General features: G+C 39.0%; 2 protein-coding genes across 5 annotated transcripts in view; both read right to left on the bottom strand.

Moving 5' to 3' along the window:
• trappc9 (trafficking protein particle complex subunit 9) overlaps positions 1 to 12,850 on the bottom strand; it is a 213,790-nt gene extending 200,940 nt beyond the window's left edge. The window contains exons 1-8 of one of the 4 annotated variants that reach the window (XM_084563278.1): positions 12,658 to 12,850; positions 11,324 to 11,916; positions 6,578 to 6,723; positions 6,221 to 6,346; positions 4,831 to 4,857; positions 3,407 to 3,528; positions 946 to 1,071; positions 149 to 365 (exon numbers count right to left, since the gene is read on the bottom strand). In XM_084563278.1, coding sequence (XP_084419404.1) covers positions 149 to 365; positions 946 to 1,071; positions 3,407 to 3,528; positions 4,831 to 4,857; positions 6,221 to 6,346; positions 6,578 to 6,723; positions 11,324 to 11,907 — 1,348 coding nt within the window. In that variant the 5' untranslated portion in view covers positions 11,908 to 11,916; positions 12,658 to 12,850. The other 3 variants (XM_084563280.1, XM_084563281.1, XM_084563279.1) reach the window with 3 other exon arrangements.
• A 644-nt stretch (positions 12,851 to 13,494) lies between these two features.
• On the bottom strand, positions 13,495 to 20,276 carry sh3bgrl3 (SH3 domain binding glutamate-rich protein like 3). Its single transcript, XM_084563476.1, has 3 exons — positions 20,104 to 20,276; positions 17,022 to 17,189; positions 13,495 to 16,137 (listed from the first exon to the last, which is right to left on the bottom strand). The coding sequence occupies exons 1-3, from the start codon at positions 20,146 to 20,148 to the stop codon at positions 16,072 to 16,074; spliced, it is 279 nt and encodes a 92-aa protein (XP_084419602.1). The 5' UTR covers positions 20,149 to 20,276; the 3' UTR covers positions 13,495 to 16,071.
• Between the last annotated feature and the right edge of the window lie 478 nt (positions 20,277 to 20,754).

The following is a 20,754-nucleotide window of genomic DNA, read 5'->3' as shown; positions in this document are numbered from 1 at the left end:
GACCACTCCTCAAACCTAAATCCAAACCAACTAAACCATAGTACTATTTGTCTTGCAGCTCACTATTGAATGATCAGAGGGGATTTAGAATTCAGTATATGCACACCACTGATTTTCACATTACCAACCTCCAGATGTCCAGGCCTACCTTTGCTGAAGTCCTTGGGATCGAGTGACAGGCTGTATCCAGGTAACGTCTCCAGCAGCAGCTTGTAGCAGGCCCTCCAGCCGGGCTCCGGGATGGTGGGAGCAACGCACTGCATGGCTGCGACGCGCTTGAAAAAAGCGGACTTGCGATGGAAGCCAATCAGTTCGTAGAGCTCCGACAGGATACTGTAGCGCTGGATCTTCTCCTCCTCCGACAGCTGCATTTATGAAGAAGACATCGTTAATGTCCCCTTGTCCTCTGAAATGTGCTTTGCTTATCAATACCTCCCTGAATGTTTGAGCTTCACTGTGTAGAATGACGCATAGCTTGATACAAAAGGGCCGTTATCACTGTTATCTGAGGCTGGGAAATGTCACGTTAAATCTCTGTTTAACACCTGGATGCACCGGTGGGATTCTGCACAATTACTTTACTGGAGATTGGTATCAAGAAAACAGATCAGACAAAATGTATTATTCAAAGCAGTCATTTTACATTTGTCTGACATGTTGAGAGGGCATCTTTTACATTCCTTATGTAATTAATTGCCCTTGCTTGGGGTTGTGACATTCTGCTAAGTAGTATGATGGATTATTAAGAACACTTTAACCAGACTGATCTAGATACCTAACCAGGGGGATAAGCTGGCTTTAGTGCACTAATTACTTTGTTCCAATATAACCTCAAGAATATGAGAAAATCTGAGAAAAAAAAAAGGGCACTCAAACCCTACACTCAGCAGGTAAGCTAGCGTTAGTAATGTACAGTGAGAAACATTTCCCAGTCAGACTGCATACCTGTCCCAGGTTGATGTAAACAGCGTTCTGCAGGAACTCCGAAGCCTCCCTGGCCCTCTTCTGAATAGCCAGCACCCTGACCGCTTTCACACAGGCCTCCAGCTCGATCACGCCTGCGTTCTTGTACTGTGGGTAGATAAGAAGAGGGGCAGAGGGGGGGACAGGCTCTACGTTAATGAAAAAATGTGTGATAACTCGGATCCCCCGTCACTCGTCTTTCAGGGATTCCCGGCCCCTGAAAATCTGAGCTACTACTGCTCAGGCTTCACACTGTGTGCAAGTAAGTTCGTTTTTTTTTTATCTCACCGTCCCTCAACTTCCTTCCACTTCCACCCTCATTGTCTCCTTATTAAAATTCAATTAATATCTGAATGGCTATGTGTCGAGATGTAATTTAATTCTGAATTAACTAGTTAAAGGTAAAAGGGCTGTGGGAGGTCAGAGCAAAAAGGCAATTATAATAATGAAGATAAAGTACAGGTTTTTTTCTGAATAGTTAGGTAGCATAATGAGCCTATTCAGCTTTCCCTAAGCATTAGGGATACTTTAATACTATTCTTTGAGAATTTGTACAAGTGCAGTGGTCAAAAGAGAATACAAATATATTATGCTATGAACACATGTATAACCCAGTTGTGTCTGGGTAATTCAGGGTCTTGAAAGGTTACTGCTGACAAATAAAGTTCTATTTCCATTAATTATAGTTGTGCTTTTGTTTTCTGGAAAGTCTCATCCCTGTGTCACAGGCAGTAATAAACAGCACCTGTCAGCATGTCCTGCTCTGATATCACTGTGACAGTGTTATCGCTACCTACGCATGCTGTCAAACCAAATCAAATACTGCCCTCTGGTGGGATGGATAATAATTACAACCCAGACATGTATGAAAGTAATGCTGGTTTTGATTAAAAGCAATTCCAAGGTAAACACTATCACAAATGATTATTAATCTAAACACTGACGGGTGATTCATTATTACGTCGTTGTTGTGATCACTGTGTTCTGGCTGGTCAGGCATTATCTCAACTTGTTCTTATTCAATATTAAGAGGACAGTCTCCTGATAAAAATGGTTAAGCACATTTAGAGGACTACTGCAGCCCCAGATAGGACTTGTTGCTTATCGCTGAAGAATATGTGCTTTCAAGGTCGCAGCTCCTAATCTGCAGAACTTGTAATGGACTTTAAAAAACAAGTAAAATACCAAGGTCTCTCAACACTTTCTGATTTCCCTACTGTGTCTATGTATGAAACATTACTCAATGTAAAGGGGGCCATTTTCAGGTGCAAATGAGATGCGCTAGCAATTATTACAGGCAGCAGGAGCAGGTAGTCTACTTGGGTCTGACTCAAAGTAAGCTACGGTGACGGCTTTCATCACGATAAAGTGTAACCCGGTGTGTGGCTCAGTGTTCATGTGTTTCTGACAACAAAGGTGTTCTCTGGCACAAAGGAAAAAGATCTGTCAGGATTAGGAAGCACGTGTGTTACTTGTTAGTATTCACTGATGGTTTTCTTAACAATCAGTCTCATACTGTGCTTTTGTCACAATACAGTTTAAGATAAGCACATTGTAATCTCTAGACTATTCCCGCTGTTGAATGAATAATGACATAAACAAGTTAAATAATGCAAATAATTTAAACAATGTAATTATTTATTTAGTCTTTAGCCTACAATCAATGGGGTACTATGAGGTATTTTTACCACCTGTAAAGTATCTACAATATATAATCTTCTAGTCTTCTATCTTCTATTGTTTACTGTCTGAAACTCATCTGAAATGACAAATCATAAATAACATTGGTATTTATCCCATTTGACTGTAATAAAAACTTGTAAATACAGTACAGCCTCAAAGTAGCACAGTGCCGTGTAACTCTATTACAGTCTGTTGATAGCTGAAAACACACAGGTCCACATTCACATGTAGTTTTAGCCTTTTACAAAAACACTGTCGCATTAAAAAAAAAAAAATTAAGGAGCTTTACATATGTATATATATTTAAAAATATGTCAATTGTCAGTGACCTCAGACAATGACCTGTGCAGTGTCACATGTGCATGGAAAAGAGGGGGACAAACAGGATATCCTAGGTATCTAATGTAATATAAAACATTAATAGTTTCAAAGTCAAAGACTCATTTTGACAGTTATATTGAAATAAAATATAGATTTTATATTACAGCTTTTTAATAAAATTGAGATTAAAGGGTTAACAGACTTTATAGACTTTATAAACTAGCCATTTATTAAAAAAAGTATTATCTGTTGAACTGTTTGATGAGATGGTTAATAGTAGCTGTATTATAACGGTTACGAAAATATCTTTTATACTAAAGACCCAAGACAAAAAATGTTTTTATGTTGAAATTAAACAATGAAGCTGAAGATACTGATGCTATTGGTATCTTAAATCTGACAACAATGATACTGAGGGTGTGTAGTTCTTGGTCAGTACCTTTCCATAATAGGAGATGGCCTCTTTGTATTTCTCGATAATGTCCTCGGGACTCAGACAGTTCTTTGCCCGTCCAATCTCTGCGCTGGTGTCTGCACTGATGCCGTTGGCTGTGAGGGCACCTACACTCAAAAGAGGAACGTTTAAAATTAATGCAGGTAAAACATGAAGGCAACCGTCCATCAAAGTGTTCTGCTACAGAAGGGAAAGGAATGGACTGAAAAACAGGTAGAAGGGGAAACTTCAATGCACCACTGACTCTTAAAAGACACCTCTGTGGCTACCACCACCTCATGCATATTTATGCACAAACTAAATAACACATACATGTACACTACAGTACATGAAGCATTTAAATAAGTTTAAATAAATCTCAAAATTAACACATGAAACACCACTGTAAACAAAACAAACAACAGAAAGTTGTGTATTGTTTTCTAGCTCTCATGATCTCATCCAGTTAAAAACTAAAGATAACTCTTAAATCTACACTGAATTGGCCTGCACTCCTTTACACCAGTACTTAAGAGATAGAAGAATTAATCCAAAGTCCCCAGAGTCTTTAAGATGTGTCACTGATTTAAGTTAATGTTAACAGCTAAAGTCCACAGTTAAGAACTTCCAAGCTGCGCCTCTCAAATGTCCCAAATCTGATTGGAATACTAATTCAGCTGAGTGCCTCCGCTACAAACAGGGCTGTGTCCATAGCAATGCTGTGATATTGTCACTGTGAATAATGACAGGCTGCATTGCGCTATTTCTCAGCTAAACTGCACATTCAATATAACAAAGAGGCAATGATTGTACAGAGCTGCTACAATTTCTGAGACGGTGAAGTACATTGTTAAATTTACAGTATATAGTTAGAGAAATGTATTTTGATCTCTTGCCATGATAGAGACAATTTTACAATCAACATTTATAAAGCTACTGAAAGTTCAAGTATGCACCATAAACTACATAATCTTCACTACTGAGGAAATATTCTAGGAAATGATTCTTTTAAAATGATTTTGAGAGTGTTAAAGATTTGTTTCTTATAATCAAGCAAAAGATGTGAGCATTTTAATATAATGGTGCAATAAATAAGAAACCAAATCAACTGAGAGAGGCCATTTAAATTTCTGCTATCTACCAAAAGTGTGGCTGTGAGAAGGAGCAAGAAAATATATATATATATATATATATAAAAAAAAGAAAAATGGCGGTAATAAACCAACACAGGAAAACACTATCTGTAATAGTCGGGGGGAAAAAAAAAACATTAATTGATTTTCATCGTAAAATAATAAACACTACAAATTAAGGCGGCGATGATGCAGGAAGAAGCTTGACATCAAATGCACGTAAGCGGAGCACATGGGACCACAAGCAAACAGGCAGACTGCTGTCTAGAAGAGCTAAGTTGGTTAGACAATCCATACCTGGGTCAATGAGAACCTCCTGAGCCCCTACAGACAGAGAGAAAGAATGCAGATTCACTCCATGACGCAAGGCGCAATGTTAGCAGAGTTAGTCCCAACTATCTGACTAGTGGCAGCTGCTGCTTTTTGCTAGGAACTGCAAGCCAGGAGGCGTGATTAACTGTTAGCATATAGCTTGGCGTATACAATAAAGCAAAAATGTAACACAATTTCAAATGAGCTCCTGGTGATGAAAGCACTGAATATAGAAATATTTACTTGTTTTCCACAATGGCAGTGAGTGCTGCTGCCACTACGACTCAATGCTCTCTGTGTTTCTATATTTGCACTTATTGTTTTAGGTATGTAACTATATGTTCAGAGCTTCTTTTGCACATACATGTAATGTACTTACTTGCCGTTTATACAGCATATTGTGTACAGTATATATTAATTATTGGAACTGTATATATTGTAGTATATACAACAGACCAGTGACATGTCATGGCTGCATTACGTTTAACTGCACTTTTTCTTTTTTAGTCTCTAATCTACACTCACCATTTCATTAGGTACGCAAATACAAAAGCATTCTAATATAAAATGTACTAAATCTGGAGGCTGTAGTTTGTAGCACTATTGAACTGTACTGTGTTTCTATTATTTTGACAGGCCATATTAGCCAGCAGGCCAGATTAAATAACAGAAACACTTTAGTATTTAATTCAATCCAGTTTAACAGCACCACAAACTTGTCATGAAGGAGGATTTAGTGTACCTGCTGAACTGGCAAGTGAGTGCATTTTGTTCATGTCACACTTAAGTTTCATTGTACATTCATTCCTTTTAATGTATTTTTCTATTTGTTGTTTTTGTATCTGGTCAATAGCTGAAAAATAGATGAATAATTACTATTTGTACATTATTATTATTATTATTATTATTATTATTATTATTATTATTTTAATTGATTAATCCATACTCATTAGCCATTAACTTCTATCCGATATCATCCTGACATAATAACATAGTATACATTAGTCTGACATTAGTCTGACATTAGCATGTTAGTTTGGTTGGTCGTTGTTTTTTATTCTTGTTACAATTAGTTGAAGATAAACACAGCAATGTTAATACGACGTCATGTTAATAGCATATTGCTTACACAGCAGACAGATTAAATGGTGTTAATTTTAAATTAGCAGTCAACAGGATTCAATAAGACAAGCTGGAGCAGTTGAGGAAGCTAACGTCTTGTGCTCTGCACACAAAGGAAGCAGCTTAGCTGAGCAAAGCTTAGCGATGTTTGAGTTGCTAGTCAGCACAGATATTCTCACTCAATCACGACTCAGACAACCGTCGTGGAGGCCACAGTTTGAGTCAGTCTGGATACTGGGAGTGATGTACTCACCTGGCCTGTGGCGTTTCCCCGCGTCTGCTGGCTGGGAGATACTTGGTTTGCGTCCTGCCGTCTTCCCCGCTGTGCCTCCAGGGTAGTGGAATATGACCGAGGCTGAACATAAACCCTCCAGCGCAGCTGTGGACAAAATCACAGCAAAAACAAACTACACTTTCTGGTATATTGTCTCCTTATTTCTTAATGGGTTCCCATTTCTGATTTCTGTTTGTTTTTGCGATGTATGGAACAGAAATATTGCCCACGGTTGCACCCACTGAATGTCTGTAGAGGAAAATGCATAAAACAAAACAAAAAACTCAATACTTTAGTCTCAAATTGTAGTAATAAGCAAGCATCCTCCTGACTTACCACCCAGCCAGAGGAAGTCATTAACTCCCCTGAGCAGCTCCACAGCCATGTGGTAGTGAACCAGCGCGTCCTGCAGCATGCCTGCCTGGAGACACAAGTCTCCGACATGCTTCCTCATCCGTCCCTGGCATCGCTTCTTATAATGCCTGAGGTGAAGCAGCAGGTAGAGGGAGAAAAAGTTTTCAGACAACAGCATGATGGATGAAGTGGCTCAGATTCTTGAACAACAAAAGCCAGGTGTTTGGCTCTTCGGTTCATTTTTGTCAATTCACGTAGTGGAAATGTCCTTCTTTTAAAAACAGCCCTGACTTTGTGTTATTGTCTCTTGCGGAAGGACCCAGGAGAGGAGACGCAGGTGAATCTTATCAGTCAGCTACAGAGGGGTATATGGGATGGGAGAGCACAAGCAAAAGGGAGCAACAAGACAAGGAGAGAGTACGAGCTGTCCTACGACCCTTTAGTCTTGCACAATAACAGGAAGGAGCAGCTTCACTAGGAGACAAGGAAATTTTGAGGAAAACACTTGAATACCATTGTGGAAGACATTCAAGCCTTCTGAAAGACTGGGAAGGTCACGTGGTGATCAGGGACTAAAAGTGAAAATGAGCTGTGGACAAAATTTCCTCAGCTGCATAATCTAGATGCAGGGATATAAAAATCTACATTAGCATCTATTATAGCAGTTTAAAAATTCATACTAATGCTCAGTAGGCTACTTCGAACATGAATGAAATTGTTCAGGTCAGAAAACAACCAAAATGAAAAGGCTGCTCATAAAAAATGAAGTAAGCTAGCTCTTCAGACATGGATGCCATAATCAGGTTTATGTTTTTTTAAGAGCTGGTACAGTGCTATGCCAAGCCTGAAGGCAATATACTGTAAGTTCTCGTGAGTAAAAGATATGATATCCATGTGACTACTGTGTCATCGAGTCAAATTCCAACTATATATTTCTGAAGCTGGGATGAACTTCAGTAGCATATGCTATGATGTGTTCAATGAGTCCAAACTATCAGCTCCTCCTTCAGTATACCAGGACATAAATATTCTAGTTCCATGATGCTGTTTAGTTTGTGAATACACTTTTTAGTTTAGCCTGAGCATTTTCCCAGGCATGGCTTTTTTAAAATTCTTATGGTGGCCACTGGTTTCAGTTAATACTTTAATCTATAAAAATGGAATTGTAGAGTCAGGAAACAGGAAGACAAGTAAAAGCGCTTTGTCTGTAAATTAAAAAGATTATTATTCCAATTATGACAACATTAAAGATTTAACTGTAGAGTATGACTCAGTAATTTACTGATCATTCGTCTGACATTTCCTGGAATGAACTACAGTATATACTTTGCCATTAATTATATGATGAATAGAGACAGTATTCATCAGTACACTTGTAATTAATTGCTACTGTAACCTGGGTAGTCAGCTGATCAAGCAAAACTTCTAAAATGTGTCTCCCAGCGAGCCTACAATTAAGTTTCCCATTACAGATGATTCATAAATGAATATTTAATAGGTTTCAACCAGAGCTTTTCTTCAAGGCTATTTTCCTAGCCAAATTGCATGGCTGTTCTAAAGACATTATAGTGAAACTGTAGATTGGAGTTTTCATTGCCTCTCTGTTTGCAAATTTTTTTTTTACACGTCTGACTAACAAATGTAGAAGGATATAGATGTTATATACAGAAATTCAGGTTTGGAGTGGTATTCATTTAACTATATGTTTATTAAGGTTGTAGCTCGATGTGATTGACAGATGCTTCTAATGTTTTGCCCATGTCGTTTACAAAAGAGGGGAGAAGAATATCAGAAACATTACCATTTCAGGCTCACTCACTAAGAACAATCTCAGTAACAAAGAGACAGTTGTAATGTCACCTTTTTGAAACGCTTAACAAAAATTTACATTTTAAGCTTTGTAACGGTAGAATATGAGGCACTGAACTGAGTTAGGTAGGGCAGATGTACCTACACTACACTGAACACATGTGTTTCCCAGTTCATGCTATGTCTATAGGCTGTGATAAAGCAAGCCACCATACACTCTGAATGGCTGTTCAGCTTAGCGAACCAGGCCAGAGAAGGGAAACAGACGTGATGAAAGCGAGCAAGTCAAGAGGGCATGGAGAGAAGGCTCTTTTCATTTTTCTTCTTCATCTCGTCTGAATATTCTAATACGCAAATATTTGGACAACGACATGGTCATGTGGAAAAAGGAACTGATCATCCCGTTCTGTACAATGGTTTATATACCTGCACTAAAAGCTCTTCCTATTTTTTATTTTTTTTTAGTGACTGCTTCTTCAGTTTTAAAGGAAGCAACGCCACAGTCGGCCTTTGTTGCCATTGGATCTTTGCTGTTAATTTGCCTTCTATGGGTCTTATCCGTTAAAAAAGGAAACAGAACTTGCTTGGGTTTCTTGAAGACAATTCACTTCTCATGCAAAAGGTTCTTTTTCACTCTTGAAGTCCTCCAAGAAGTCAAATGAAATGTTTTGGTCTATATATAGTGTGTCATGTGTCTTGCACTAAACATCACCTATAAGACATTTGTTTTGGAGTTTGTAATTTTCTGAAAATCTATCTACAGTCACTGTGGGAACTGATCACGCTCTGGCTAAGATCTGCTGGGCCAGTGAAGTTGTTTGGGCAGGCTTTATGCAGTGATGGACAGAAGAGTTACAGCAACTTAATCACGCACATCATCTGAGCGCCACTGACTTAAATTTGTTTGCAATTGTGTTACCAGACTCATATTCTGATAAGAATTGAGTATGGCTAAACCAGGCTGGACTCAGCCTGTGTCCAATGAAACTCTCAATGTTCCATGTCTCTCCCTCTCCCTGTATCACTTCTTCACATGGAGCACAGCCACATTTAGCTTGCTACTTTTGGCTCAAACAAGAAGCATGTGTTGTGTTTCTCTGGAGCTGACCTATCAGAGCAGACTGGGTTTTTCAGAAAGGAAGCGTGTAAATGTGTGGAATCAAATAACATCTGACTAGCCATTTCACAAGAAAGTTTAACAACCCCTCAAGAGGTTAAATGTCCCCTCTGGATGAGAGATAAAACCTCTTCAAAAAAATCAAGCAATTTCAGTTGCCTTCATTTGAGCACTTAAATATAAGGAGCGTGAATTGTTAAGATTTGTTACACTTGCCAAATCAGCTACTGATTGCAATATTAGGAATACCACTGAGCATGACAGGCAATAGTCAATTCTATTCTCTAGATTTTCTAGGTATAATAATAATAATAATACAAGCATACGTACGCTCACTCTGTTCATTAAGTACACTAGTGAAAATGAATGCATTCAGCAATGCATTAAACTCTCCTTCATGACTGTTCCAATGTTCATTTTACATTAAAACATCACCAGTAAGGCATTAACTCAAATATGTGATCATTTTGGCGCTCACTGACGAAAATGGGGTTGCCAAAATGTTGATATAACATAGTATAATTCAATAGTGCTCTCTCAGTAACTTTAAACAAATATGAGTACCATAATCTTCATTAAGATAAGATTTAGTGCTGTTATATTAAAATGCATTTGTTTTTACTAGTGTACCCAATGAACTGGCAAGTGTAGACTGTGTTCACAATCTTCTGGAAATGTCTTTCAAGTGCTAATCAGAAGTTTAAACATAAATGTCCTAAAGTGGCTGCAAAGAAACACTTTTGTGGAGCATTTTCCTTTAAAAAGGTTGCTGACTGGCAGTCAACTGAGGTGTTAACTATTGAGGATTCGCAGCAGGACGGTGACGGCGTAACTTAAACCATGATGAATGGATACAGACAGACCTATGTTTGAATCCAGTGGCCGCTAGGGAGGAAGAAATATTGTAACTCTACATGACTTCTATGTGGTTCTTGGTTAGAACACACAGGATAAATACAGGTATGGCCCTTTAACTTCCCTCCCAACTATTAAAGCAGTGTAAAATTTAGTAATTAATGTAAATGAATAGACAAGACTACAATAATGTGATCAGTGAACCTCTGTGAGCACTGGCTGCTCAAGTGAATCAAGGTAAACCTTCACTGTTCAACTGTGTCAGTGTTGAACACAAGTTTGCTGGTATAGCATATATTAATGTAAGTCAAGCAATAAAGCAGAATGTAGTACTGTAAATCTTCAAGTCTTCAACTACACTACGAAAACAGTATCACTTGGTGGGTTGTGGCTTAGATTGCCTTATACTGTATATATTTTATTCCTCGTAGTTAGTGTCACTGCTGTGGAATTGACTATTTTACTTATACTGATACTTTAACCATGGTCAATGCCTTGAAACAAGCTATTTTAAATGGGTTTGCGTATGAACTGAAATGAGCGGAGGAGTGATGAGTTTGATTTGGAGTCATGAACAGATGAACAACAGCACAGTGTCCTTCGGGGCAGAGCTAAAGCTGATGGGATCGGAGTGGGTTACCTACACTTATGAGTCTAACGTCTCACCTTTTCACACCCAACAATAAACTCACAGGACAGTATGAAAGAAAAAAAGAAGAAAGACAAATAAAGCAAGGTAAACAAACAAAAATGAACGCAGCAAAAATCAAAGGACAGATTTTTGAGAGGAGAATTTTGGAGCAGGTGAGACTGACATGTAACAAACAGTTCAACACAAGCTTGCCAATAATGCGGTATTTACTGATGACAATGAACATTTGAGCACTTCTTAAATTATATTTAAGTTCAAGAAACACTGGCTGGAATACAGTGAAAGCACAACTCACCTGCTGTCTGTGTCCAAACCCACAAAGTCCTTCTTCTCAAAGGGCACACAGAGCAACGTTATCTTGTCTCCGGACTTATCTGTGGCCCGGTCCAGACGCTTGGACTCCAGAACAATAAATATCGACTCCACAAAGTCCTCCACTCTCTTCTCCACGTCAGAGCACTGGTCAAAGCTGGGGTAGAAGGCCACGTCTGTGCGCTGCTGCTCTGCAATGTCCCCCTGGAGCCCGAACACCAGCAACCGCGAGTCGTACAGCGTGGAGCTGTACACCTCCTTCTGCCCGTGGAAACGCTCGGCGGTCTGAGGCCACTCCTTGGCCGAGGCGCAGGTGGTGATGGAGATGAGGCCCACCACTTTGCGGTGCGTCTGGAAGTCACCCCACTCGTTGTTTTCGGGGAGGTAGTGGTGGCGGTAGCGGATGTAGAGGAGGCGCTGGGAGTCCCGAATGCTCACCTGGCTCACACTGGCTATGCGCTTGTAGATCTTGAAGAACTGGTCCTCGGGAACGATGCCAACCGGCTGGACCACCACGAGCACGGTCTGGTGGTCTTCAGCACATTGCAAGTAGTCTGGGATGCTCATCTTCACAGGCTTCAAAGGACACAAAAAATATATATATTAAGAGAACTTATTCCCACTTTCTGTTACAATAATGAACATCCAGCTCCATGGATATGATATGATATAAACTAGTATGGCTTATTTACTATCCTGATTATATTATATTGGACATTGGTAGACAAAACCAGCAATAGTTGCACAGACATTCTATTTTTGAATGAAAAAGTACTTCAGCAGGTTATTTTTTTTTTTATTTTTAGGTTATATAGACAAGCTTTTACATTATATACTGTGATTTATATCACGTTTTATCTACTCTGACATAAACATCTCCTGTGTGGCTTGTACTCCAAAATAGCTTCTGACATTTGAGTGAAAAAGTGTTGCTTGGAGTCCTCTTTGTCGAAAAGCAGAGCAATACCTGCAGCTGTCTTTGCTAAAACAACACCAAGCAGTGGCAGCTAAATGTGTCAGCTGACGTTATTATCACGGTGGCAAAATGTGACGAAAACGGGGTAAGCAATGAAGCAGAAACACTGCATTGAGCTATTTTATTTCTACAAGCTAACGCGTTATGTTTAGCCTTGTTGTCGTTTCAAAACAGTTGTCGGCTAGCTTAGCTTAGCTAGCTAACATATGAATCTGCTGCTCCTGACACACCGTAACAACGCCGACTGGAGAAGAAACTGGACCGCAATGCACGTATCAATTTAATCCCATTTATCGTCATTCACGACAATGCCATTAAAATACAAAGTTTACTCAAGTTACCTTAGCTGTTACCTGTCAAAATTCAGAGCTTCCTCCTTTTTACCAGTGTTTTAAAAACACTAAAGCGTCGTTGTAACGTCCGGTGAACATTTTCAAACTAAAACTATCGCGAAACCAGTGAACGTACGACGTCTTTCTTAATGTTGAGATTCATTTATTCATTCTTCTACTAGGACTCCATACTTTTTGAAGATAATAATATGCATTTGACCGATTAATGTTAGGTTCAAAAGAAATGTGAAGGAAATGTAACAGTCGTGATATGACGAGGCCTTTATTTTGAACGTATTTCCCGGTTCCCTAAGCTAGCTTCGGTTAGCTTGTGAGCTTGTGAGTGGCATTTTCTTCTTCGTGGTCTTTGTATTTTTCTGTATTATTTTGGATATGCTCCACCTGTAGGACAAACGAAGTATTGCAACCAAACGCCAAACTTGACGCTCTTGTTCATTCTCTCATATCTTCATACTTCATTCGTGTACTTGTTACCGAGTTCCTAATCAAATGTTAGTTTAAATAACAGCAGTAAAATAATGACTTAACAACTTGACTAGCAGTTTACATTTAAGCTTAAGCAACCAAATCGGCGTGTCCAGTTTTGTTGAGGTCATATTTCATCAAGTACATAGTGATAGGTAGGCCACATGCAGCATTTGTATATACTGGAATAGGTCCTGAGCACAAGAGATGTCATCCCATGACATACGGGCTTTCAGAACATTCCACTGACATGTAAATTAAAAATGAACTTACTGGGGATGGGCAGATGTCCACGCACTATCCTGTAAAATTCCTCGTTCAGCTGGGATGCATACACAATAGTCTTTCTGCTGAATTGAGGTCTGAGGGATAAATAAAAATGATCTGGGCAGGTCGATTCAACTCAGTTTTATTTTTTAACCCATAAATCACTTTTCACAATCTTCTTGGAAGACAACAGCATTTTATTCCCTATATTCATCTTTTTTTTTTGGCCAAGGGGAATTGGTCCAAAAGCAAAGCAGTAGCTCAGAGAGAGACATGGAATGTCTAAACCATGATTCATAGTGAATATACATCAATTACAGGCAAACATCCACAACCATCGACTTACAAAACAGTGCACAAACATTGTGTGTGAAGGCTGTCATTAACATAACGAACCGTAACAATACTATTCTGATAGCAAGGGGGTTGACAGATGTAAGAGGTTAGAGAGGGAATGTGTGCTGTTCTCACTTAAAAAAAACAAACAAAACAAAACACTAATACATGAAAATTAACTGAGATCAATCAATGGAATGAATACAAATTATACAAAGCACAAATAAGTGAAGCCTTCAGTTTTCCCATGTGGTGAGTGTTCCCTAAGGCTGTTAATAAGACTGAGTCGGGTCAATATAAACAGCTTCCACCTATATGTCTGTGTTCAGAATGAGGCAGATTTTCAGTGCATAGTCACATTACCGCATCTCCATGTCCAGTACAATCAGTGAAGCTGAAACATTTATTTTATAAAAAAAAAAAAAAAAAAACAGTGTGAGGAGAAGCTACGCTACTGAAAGCTCAAAACATCTTCATCAGTCCAGTCATTAACACTCCAGATCAAATGCTCCCCTCTAGATGTTTGGCATCTTTTTTGCCCCGTTCAGTCGTCAACACAGAGCGCCCACCAGTGCCAGGAACAAAGCTTTCAAGTTATACAGTAAAATTATGAGAAATGTTGAAGATGGCAGGTAAGTGCTAACACAACAGTGAATGATCCACCAGCAAAAAGCGCATTACAGATATAAATTGGCACCAAATGTGACATTAAGAAATGTGTTCATCCGGTTCTAGTGGATGCAGACGTCTAATGAAATGTTTAATCATTGATTCTGTCAACGAAGTTAAGCAACTTGTTAATAAGTTTGGCCCATTAGAGACTCAGGAAAGTGTAAATTTCTTCATATTTCTTTAGTTAGCTATTATTTTAACCAATCAATTAACATGGATTAAAAGTTTAGCAGTGAAACACTGGTTTCTTATCTGCACTTAAGACTCAAGTAACTAACCTAAGACACGTAGAAAACTGTAATAAGCAATATACATAAACCACCATGTGTAACTTTCAATAGTACCATGTGACAAGCCTCTAAAGCTCCTGAAAAACGTCATGACCTCAGTTGACCATTAACTGAAAATGAATAGCTGAAAATTAAAGCCATTATCCGTACACATTCTGACTAAAGTGGCATCGTAACAAAAAAAAAAAAAAGATACTGCAGGTAACAGCCATGTTTAACTTAAGATGTCAATCTAGTTCCTATGTTAAGATGAAAAAGCAAAAATAATTGAAAGCGTAGACTTTATCTTTGTAATGTTCTTAATTTTCACACTTTTGTTTAAAGGTAGCTTGTTGAGTTTTTGACCACTAGTAGTGCTGTGGAGTAACATTTTTACAAGCAGGTCCTTGTTTTGTTTGAAACGTGCTAATTTAAGATATGTAACACTCATCGATCATTAGATGGTGGCAGTGGCGAGCAATGTGCACAAACATGGAGGACGACAGTAAGCTAACAAACATGTATGTAAACACCGTCTGTTTTTCAGTTTTGTTAAAAATCGTCTTTGCAAACATTTATGAGGAAGGAAATACAGTGGACATGTCGGTTAGGCTTTAAGGATAATGCATAATGGTGACCAACACTTAATGAAAAATAACGATTGCACCTTTAAATATGTTACAGGCTAGCCCTGGTTCTCATTTCAGAACCAAACCTCTTGTTACATAATGTATAAAGAGACCAATGGACCAAAATTACTAAAAGTTGCCTGTCTTTGAGCTGCTATAACTCCTAATAATTGAGTTTAAGGACGTTGTGTTCCTTGCTACTTCCGTGTGCGTTTGCATCCATGTAAAGTACAAATAATGTGCCATCGTGTACAGCATGGGAACTTGAAGGCTACAGAAAACAGACGACAAATTAGTTAAGACTGACAGACGATGGTGTGTTTGGTCTGCAGAGGATCAGGAAGATTGTGGGTTGTCATCCAGCGGATTAGTTTAATCTCCGGCGATCATGTGGCCAAGGCCGAGATTAGTCGCCCCAATTACCGCACATTTCGACACCCCACTGATTCCAATTGGACAAGGAGCACTTAGTAACACAAGTCTGTGAGACGGGAAAAAAAGGTCTGAAAGGAATCAAAAATCTTAAAGCAGAAAATTACACATAAAAAGAAAAAAAAGATTAAGACTGATTTAGGATCTAATGGTGCAGCAGAGGGAATGTGTGTCTTCTGATTAGTTGGATTCGGTATATTTGGCATTCTTCATTATGGCATTGAAAGTGGGTGGACACTGCCAGCGGTGCAGAGAGAGACTGGATAAAGGGCCTCTGACGAGGCACAGGGTGGGGGAGACGGGTTTAGATGGAGAACACCACTCAGCCCTCCTCACGCCAGCTTCAGAAACTGTTCCACTGTATCTGCTTCCACCGCCTCGGAAAACATTTCATAGTTCTGTGGAGAAGGAAAAGCCAAAAGTGTCATTCAGCAGGCAAGAAAACTGAAACATTCAAATACAGTAGAAGTACAGTACAGTACAGTACAGAACTGATGGACTTTTTTTACTTTAAATGCTTTAAAATCACAGCAGACAAAGTTATTTCTGCACTGAAACCATGTGATTTCTATATATACTATCAAATACAAAAAAAGGGATGTTTTGTGAATAGGAAACGGCTCACCAGAGTCAGTGTTTGGATTATTACAATGAGTTTTGTCACATTATTGTTCGCCAAGTCGTTGTCAAAACTCAATTAACACTCTCCTGACGCTGCTTTCCAGTTTATTTGCAAGCTGCAAGCTGTTTATGCGCATACAGACATATAAAACTTAATGGTGTAGATTTCCATTAATGTTCTAAGTCAGCTGTGAGTAGTTTTAAAAGTGTAAGTACTTTTCTAAATACAAAAAGCATAACCGTTTAAATAATCCTCACAGCTATTTATGTTAATGAGTGGCATTGTTCCTAATTAAATTTTGTGATACATGGTATCATTAGGGAAAAATGGTTCCTTCATTTGTAGATTTCATGTTTTCCTATGTTATTGTGAATTTGAATAAAAGTTTGAAACCTTGAAAGTTATTAGTATTATTAGTAAATAATTTTTTCTATTCAAGTCTAACCAAGGGAGGAATTGACTAATCCAACAACCAATGAACAGATTAACTGGATTGAAAGAATAATGGTTGGTTATAGGCCTATTATTTACCAAACAAATTCAGCAAAACTACTGCGCAATAAAATCAAAGTTACATACTAGTTAAAAATCCACAGTAATGTTTTTCCCTACTTTCTGGGTCAACTGTAAGACAGTAAAAAGAGTGTGTGCTTTCCTCACCCCACAGTACTGGTCTTCATTGAAAAGCTGGGGAGGGACTGCTGTGGGATCCCCCGCTTTGCTTCTCATTTCATCCCGGACCTCCCCGCCCACTGAGATGTCAATGAGCTCATACTGGATGCTTTTACTGTCGAGGATTCGAATCACTTCTGCCTGCTGAGACTTCACCTGAAAAAACAAGAGCTTCAATCAGGCCCTGTTCAAACGGTTGCATAGACATCCGCCGTGGGCAATCGGATCTCAAGTGACCAGTTTAAAGTGGTCTAGTGAACACACCCAGCCATTCCCTTGATAGTGTGAACGCACTATGCTTTCAGGCCACATTACAAACCACCTACTCTCTTCTGTTTAGCCTCATTCATTCAGAGAAAAAAAAAAAAAAAAACACGCAAACCACTATTATAAATCATTGCCTGAAAAGGAAAAAGCACCTAAGGTGATTATTTTAATTGGCAATGAGAGCTTTTTAAAGATATTCTGTCCTTGTAGCTGTTACTAAATAATAAATAAACCTAAACAACGATGAACAAATGGAACTATTTAACATGAGTACACTGCGCATGATTGTGTCACTAAAAACTTGTCAACATGTGGTTAATTATTAATGTGATCATACTTATGCACAAGGAGTCACGTGGAGTTAAGTCACATATTTCTTCAATAATCACTTGTCTTTATTTACCTTTATTACTAGAGATTTGTTTTGTCGCCGCTTCAAACAGCACCGCAGTGAAATTACAGTGCGTAGGGTTGGAGCTTTGTCGGGGCAGAAATAAAAGTAATAATGATAATAATAACTATCATTAAGGCATGTGATTTCAGTGAGTGAGAGAGACAGCACAGCTTGTTCCAAACATGACACAACAAACAGCTGTTCATGGTTCTGAAACAGCAGAAGAGATCCATTAGAGACAGAAGCTGTTATAATACTCAACTGCGTCGCAAATGATGACAGTGATTCTTCAGATACAGAGCGAGAAACTGAGAATTGATCTCAAATTATGGCTGGGGACACATGTGGATACGCATTTTAATGCCAGGTGACCCACTTAAGATGGGATTGCCCATGTCGGATGTTAACACCAGGTCTGAATGGGGCCTATGAAACATACTGTGTTGCAAACTGATTCTGCTCCTGCAAAGAGCCAATTGTTTGGGAGGGTTTTATGGACAGAAGAGTATAGCAACTTAGTCATACATATCATCTGACCACACTGAAATGGAATTTCTTCACAAAAACAAGGCTCCGGCTGGTTGTAGGACTATCCAATTGCATGCAGAGGTATTTTTTTTCTCTTTGCAACACGCCACCTAATAAAATACAAATGGCATCTCACCAGACTCATATTCTGATAAGAACTGGCTAGACCACACATTTCTAAGAACCAGGTGGAACAAAAACATTAAAACTGTCAAGCTGCTGTTCAAAGACTAAGTCAGTGTGTGATCACTAACTTGTCACCCAAACAGCTACCGAAAAGTCCAAATATACCTTGGGCAGCAACACAGGGGCTTTTTTTTAACTAAGGACTGAAATATATAAAAAAAAAAAAACTGTATGATTTAGGCTGGATATTTTTAGATTGAAGCTGTACGCTGTGACTTTAACTAGCTCATGGGTGATGATTAATAGACATGGGTTAGAGAACTGACTGCTATCTTTCTGGGCGAGTGAGGAAGTTGGGAGGGGGTTTTTGCAACTGCGACCACACCTAAGCACAACACCAACTGGAAACACAAGCTGGCATTCAGTCCTTGCAAGGCCAGTGTCACATCCCCACACCGAAAAAGGGGAATTGCTTTGACTAGTTCCACAAATCTGAAACGGTTCCTCTAAATCATGAGAAGCTTATGTTGTTAATTCAGCAACACAAACTGGATCACGTTTCCCAGTCTGACTCTTCACCTAAAGGCAAACGCAGCAAACCAGACCTTACCGAGAAGAATTACTGCACAGGAGAGGGTTAAAAACTAAACCACGTCACTAAAACTTTCCTCACACCTAATGGGTACCAGATGTGAGGCCCAATGCCTTGCCCCACACTGTTTAAATAAAATGCTGCAAAACTATTGTTATCATATAATTATTATAACAGGAACGATTTGTTTTTCAATCTCGACGTATGCACAGTTGTTTTTAACCTGCTCAACTTGATTCTAATCCTAGTCTCTGACCAAATGTGCGGCAAAACTCCATTGCAGAATTCAATCATTTAAGCAAATCACGTTTGAGAACAAAGACAGGCGTTACAAATAAATAACGTCTGACTTTATTTCAAACTACACCGTCTACTGGTGAATTCGGCCTAACATACGATCTACCAGGCAGCTCCTACTAAAGTAACATTTCTGGTTTCAGTGCTCGTTCGCCTGATCGCTAACTACAACTCCGCTGCAAATGGTGCACGAGATCAGAGCAGCAGGTGCGCCATTAAAATAATCAAAATTCTTTAAATGCAGTTGTATTTAGCGCACCCGCTGTATGGTGACACCACACATGTACAATGACAGCAAAAGGCCTCCAGAGTGCCGTTTAAGTTTGCAAGACATGGGAAACCTTAAACTATCAGATTTTTGAATGGAGTTTGGCGTACGATTCTCCACACAGGAAATGCATACATATTGATGGCTGCACTTGGCTTTCTGACTTGTCCTATAAACCAAAGTGACATTATGATAATCTCGCTTCTTATATTAAGCAACATCCATGTACTGAGGAGATGTGTCTGTAAAACATAGCTAGCTAACATGCTACATAAAAATAGACAGTTTTCCCTAACAGTTTTAGGCAAGTCATGTGAAATAACGCCACCTGCTTCGTGTTTGCACATCCTTTAAGTCCTGATACATGTCGCAATAATAACCTTAATCCTCCTCAGCATGACTAAGATGAGTAACGCTAACGTTACAATAATGATATAAAGCGGCAGTGAGTGGCATAGGCCCGCTGCACTGTTAGTCAGGAGGAAGCTATTACTGATAGGGCGCTGGGTGTGTCTGTTAGACTGAGCATTGTTAGCTGCAGCCGCCGGAACAGAAAACACAGACGGTAAACTTATTGAACCGAGGCTGCTTGACTCACCGTCCGCGAAGCAGTAACGGTGGTGTAGTACAGTTTGACTCCCATGGCTGCAGGTCCTTCCACTCTCTCTTTGTGCGTCTGCTTGCAAGTAGTAGCTGGTCTCTCTCGCTCCCGTCAAGCTGAATGTTTAGTCGTAGACCAAATGGGAAGGAAGTTTGACGACGACTTGCTTTCAAAATAAAAGACATATTCACGTCTAGTGGATTCATCACGTATCTAAAAGCTTCTGTGACTATTTTGATATTCTGTATTTGTGTATTAGGTTATTTTGATGAGGCTAATAATATTCTTATGTGGATAAATTGTTTTTCGATGAATTCAATTCAACATACTCGACGGACCAAATGGAGTCATACGGAAAGATGGATTAAAAAAATAAAATAAATGTTTCTTCTAAATTCAATAGTCGCAATACTATGACAGCCATTGCTTTAGAGGGTTTGGATATTTGATTTGATTATCAGAGCAAATCAAATTTTAATATGTCGACTCCATAGACCGACGCAGAAAACTGCTGACAGGTTAATCAACAAATAATAATAATAACAATAATAATAATTAGTTCAACTTTTATTTGTTACACTGCTGCTCTGGTTTCACATCATCTGATGTGATCAGCTGGACGCCCTCCTTTGACGCGCCAGTAAATTT

This window comes from Chelon labrosus (genome assembly GCF_963514085.1).
Source record: "Chelon labrosus genome assembly, chromosome: 16".
Lineage (NCBI taxonomy): Eukaryota > Metazoa > Chordata > Actinopteri > Mugiliformes > Mugilidae > Chelon > Chelon labrosus.
Note: the sequence above shows the minus strand (reverse complement) of the source record. Positions and strands in the feature narration are given on the sequence as shown.

Coding starts and splice junctions, on each gene's coding strand:
- sh3bgrl3 (XM_084563476.1), bottom strand. CDS start 20,148: ATGGGAGTCAAACTGTACTACACCACCGTTACTGCTTCGCGGACG. Junction 17,190..20,103: donor CCGTTACTGCTTCGCGGACG/GTGAGTCAAGCA, acceptor TTGTTTTTTCAG/GTGAAGTCTCAGCAGGCAGA. Junction 16,138..17,021: donor ATGAAGACCAGTACTGTGGG/GTGAGGAAAGCA, acceptor CCTTCTCCACAG/AACTATGAAATGTTTTCCGA.